Source organism: Anopheles cruzii, unplaced genomic scaffold (genome assembly GCF_943734635.1).
Source record: "Anopheles cruzii unplaced genomic scaffold, idAnoCruzAS_RS32_06 scaffold01380_ctg1, whole genome shotgun sequence".
In the NCBI taxonomy this organism is placed as follows: domain Eukaryota; kingdom Metazoa; phylum Arthropoda; class Insecta; order Diptera; family Culicidae; genus Anopheles; species Anopheles cruzii.
In genome coordinates, this window is record NW_026454965.1 from 2,751 (window position 1) to 5,499 (window position 2,749).

General features: G+C 48.0%; 1 protein-coding gene across 1 annotated transcript; it reads left to right on the forward strand.

Annotated features, from left to right (window-relative positions):
• The first annotated feature begins 256 nt into the window (after nt 1-256).
• On the forward strand, nt 257-1,854 carry LOC128276505 (chitinase-like protein Idgf4). The gene is made up of 2 exons (XM_053014962.1): nt 257-389; nt 644-1,854. Exons 1-2 carry the CDS (start codon nt 257-259, stop codon nt 1,849-1,851), a joined length of 1,341 nt encoding a protein of 446 aa, XP_052870922.1. The 3' UTR covers nt 1,852-1,854.
• Nucleotides 1,855-2,749: the final 895 nt, after the last annotated feature.

Here is a 2,749-nt window from a genome sequence, read left to right on the forward strand (position 1 = left end):
CTCGGCTCAAGCAAACGATCATTTGCATCCATCCTTGGCAGTGAGTAACCGGTGAGTTAACGTTTGAGTGCCTCTCGTCGTAATCAGTTTAGGATACTGCGTGTGAGCCGGTTATAAGAAGAGATTTGTGTTGACCGTTTGCATCAGTTCATTTTGCCTCGTGGAAGGAGCTAGAATCTCATTCGATCCAGCCGTATTCAATACAGTTCCTGGCAGTATAGCGGTGCGTCGTGCTACAAATTTAATGTTAGCTACTATGTGGTCGACGAGGCTGCGGGTCCTGGCAGTGTTACTGCTCGGATTGCTAGGCGTGTGTGTTAGTGCCCAAAAAGCGACAACTGAACCGAAGGTTCTGTGCTACTATGCAGGCGGCAACACCATCAAGGAAGGTAATTAGGTCTTCGTTAGTTTCCTTGTTCAGTGTTGCAATCATCCAGCTGCCGTTCATTGATGACCGCCACATAGCTGGCGACGGTGTAGGTTGTAATTAGCCATGCAAAGAGGCCGCTCCCGCTCGTCTTACCGTTGACCACTTATCAAACTAGAATGTAGAGCTGTTTCGTAAATTAAGACGATAATGAGGGGCCAGCAGTGAAAAGATGTGAATCTGCTTAATAGCGTCCGTCTGTTCTCTCTGTTGCAGACCTATCAAAAGTGACCGTGTCCGACATTGAGTTGGCCCTGCCCTTCTGTACCCATTTGATTTATGGCTACGCCGGTGTTGACGCTGTAACGTATCGCACGCGCCCTAATATTGGTAGCCTTGATTTGGAGGAAGGCCAAGGACAGTACCGCACCGTTACGAAACTGAAAAAGCGCTACCCAGGCTTGCGGGTTTTCTTGAGCGTCGGTGGTAACCAGGACCTGACCGAGGAAAAGCCGTTCGAGAAATACTTGACACTGCTGGAGTCAGCTGGCTCGCGAACGGCGTTCATCAACAGTGCGTATACTCTTTTGAAGACGTACGATTTTGACGGCCTTGACCTGGCTTGGCAGTTCCCGCAATCGAAGCCGAAACGCGTTCGCGGATTGTCGGGCAAACTGTGGCACGGCTTCAAGAAACTGTTCACCGGTGACAGCATCCTGGACCCGAAGGCGGAAGAACATCGTGAGGAATTTACTGCACTGGTTCGCGACTTGAACAACGCATTCGTGCATGATAAGTTCCGGGTGGGCTTCACCCACCTGCCGCATGTAAATGAATCCGTTTTCCTGAACATTCCGCTGCTGAAGGATAATTTCGAGTACATCAATATTGCCGCGTACGATCAGCAAACTCCGGAACGAAACCCCAAGGAAGCTGACTACACGGCGCCGATCTATGAACCATCGGAACGGGCCGAGGGCAATAACGTGCAGGCTAAGGTGAAAGCGTGGAATTCGGCTGGAACTCCGCTGGATAAAATTGTCGTTGGCTTGGCCACTTACGGCCGTGGCTGGAAACTGACGGAAGAGTCGGGCATAACCGGCAGGCCTCCGATTCGCGCCGACGGTCCTTCACCGGCTGGGCTTCAGACGCAAATTCCCGGATACTATAGCTTCGGTGAAGTGTGCGCCTTGCTGCCTAATCCAACCAACGCTAACATGCAGGGTGCCGATTACCCGCTGCGTAAGATAAATGATTTCAGCAAGCGCTTTGGTCCGTATGCATTTCGTATTCCGGACGAGAACGAAAAACACGGTATCTGGCTGTCGTATGAGGATCCCGAGAGTGCTGGCAATAAGGCGGCGTACGTGAAGGCGAAGGGATTGGGCGGAATTTCTATCAACGATCTGGCGATGGATGATTTCCGTGGCGTATGTTCCGGCGACAAGTTTCCGATTCTGCGTGCTGCCAAGAATCGATTGTGATGTTCAAAGATGAGATTAACGAGAACATTGTTGCGTAATGAATGTTAATTATTGTAGCAAAGTTTCTTGTATGCCCCATTTGACTGTCGAAGCAAGAAGAGATGGATTGGTTTAATATTAAAAGCTTTTTACTACTTGTAAAACTACAAACAATGCTTTTGTTTGCTGAAAGAAACATACTGTTGAAATGAAGAAAAGAAATTCACAGATAAAATTAAGCATAAAATTGTGAACATACTCTTTCCAAAAGCGTTGAATTAAAGAACGGATTACTTAGTCGATAATAAAATTACAAACGATCAGCAATTGTGCCGATCATCTGCCATAAAAGAGCTCTGAGTTACTCGGCCTTTGGTGAGTGTCTTACGATCGTAAAAATGCGCTCCAGATCAATGCGCTCCAGACCAGTCTTGTGTAAAATTCCGAGGAGATCTGTTGTTGTCCATGGCAGAAATAGCTAGATTGTGTGCCATTGAGCTGGTGCTCGGAATACTTGCTTTATCGCTTTGGTTTCGGAATGAAGTTCCTAAGTTCTGAAGTTTGGTTCCTATAAAGCCTGAAGAGTGGACTTTGTGCAGCTTTGACAGAACTTGTTTTTCACAGAAACTCTCGCAGGTAAAGTGACCTTAGCTGACATTGGGGAGGCATTGCCATTCTGCACCCATCTGCTTTACGGCTACGCCGGGATCGACGTCAATACCCATCATATACGCGCACTCAACGAAGATCTTCATCTGGACTCTGGAAAAGGCCATTTCCGAGCTGCAACGGAGCTGAAAAACAAGTTTCCGGGACTGCAGGTCTTCTTGAGTATCGGCGCTTACTACGATCTGAATGAGGAAAATCATTCACTAAAGTATCTGTCACTTCTGGAATCTGACGAGACACGGGCAACGTT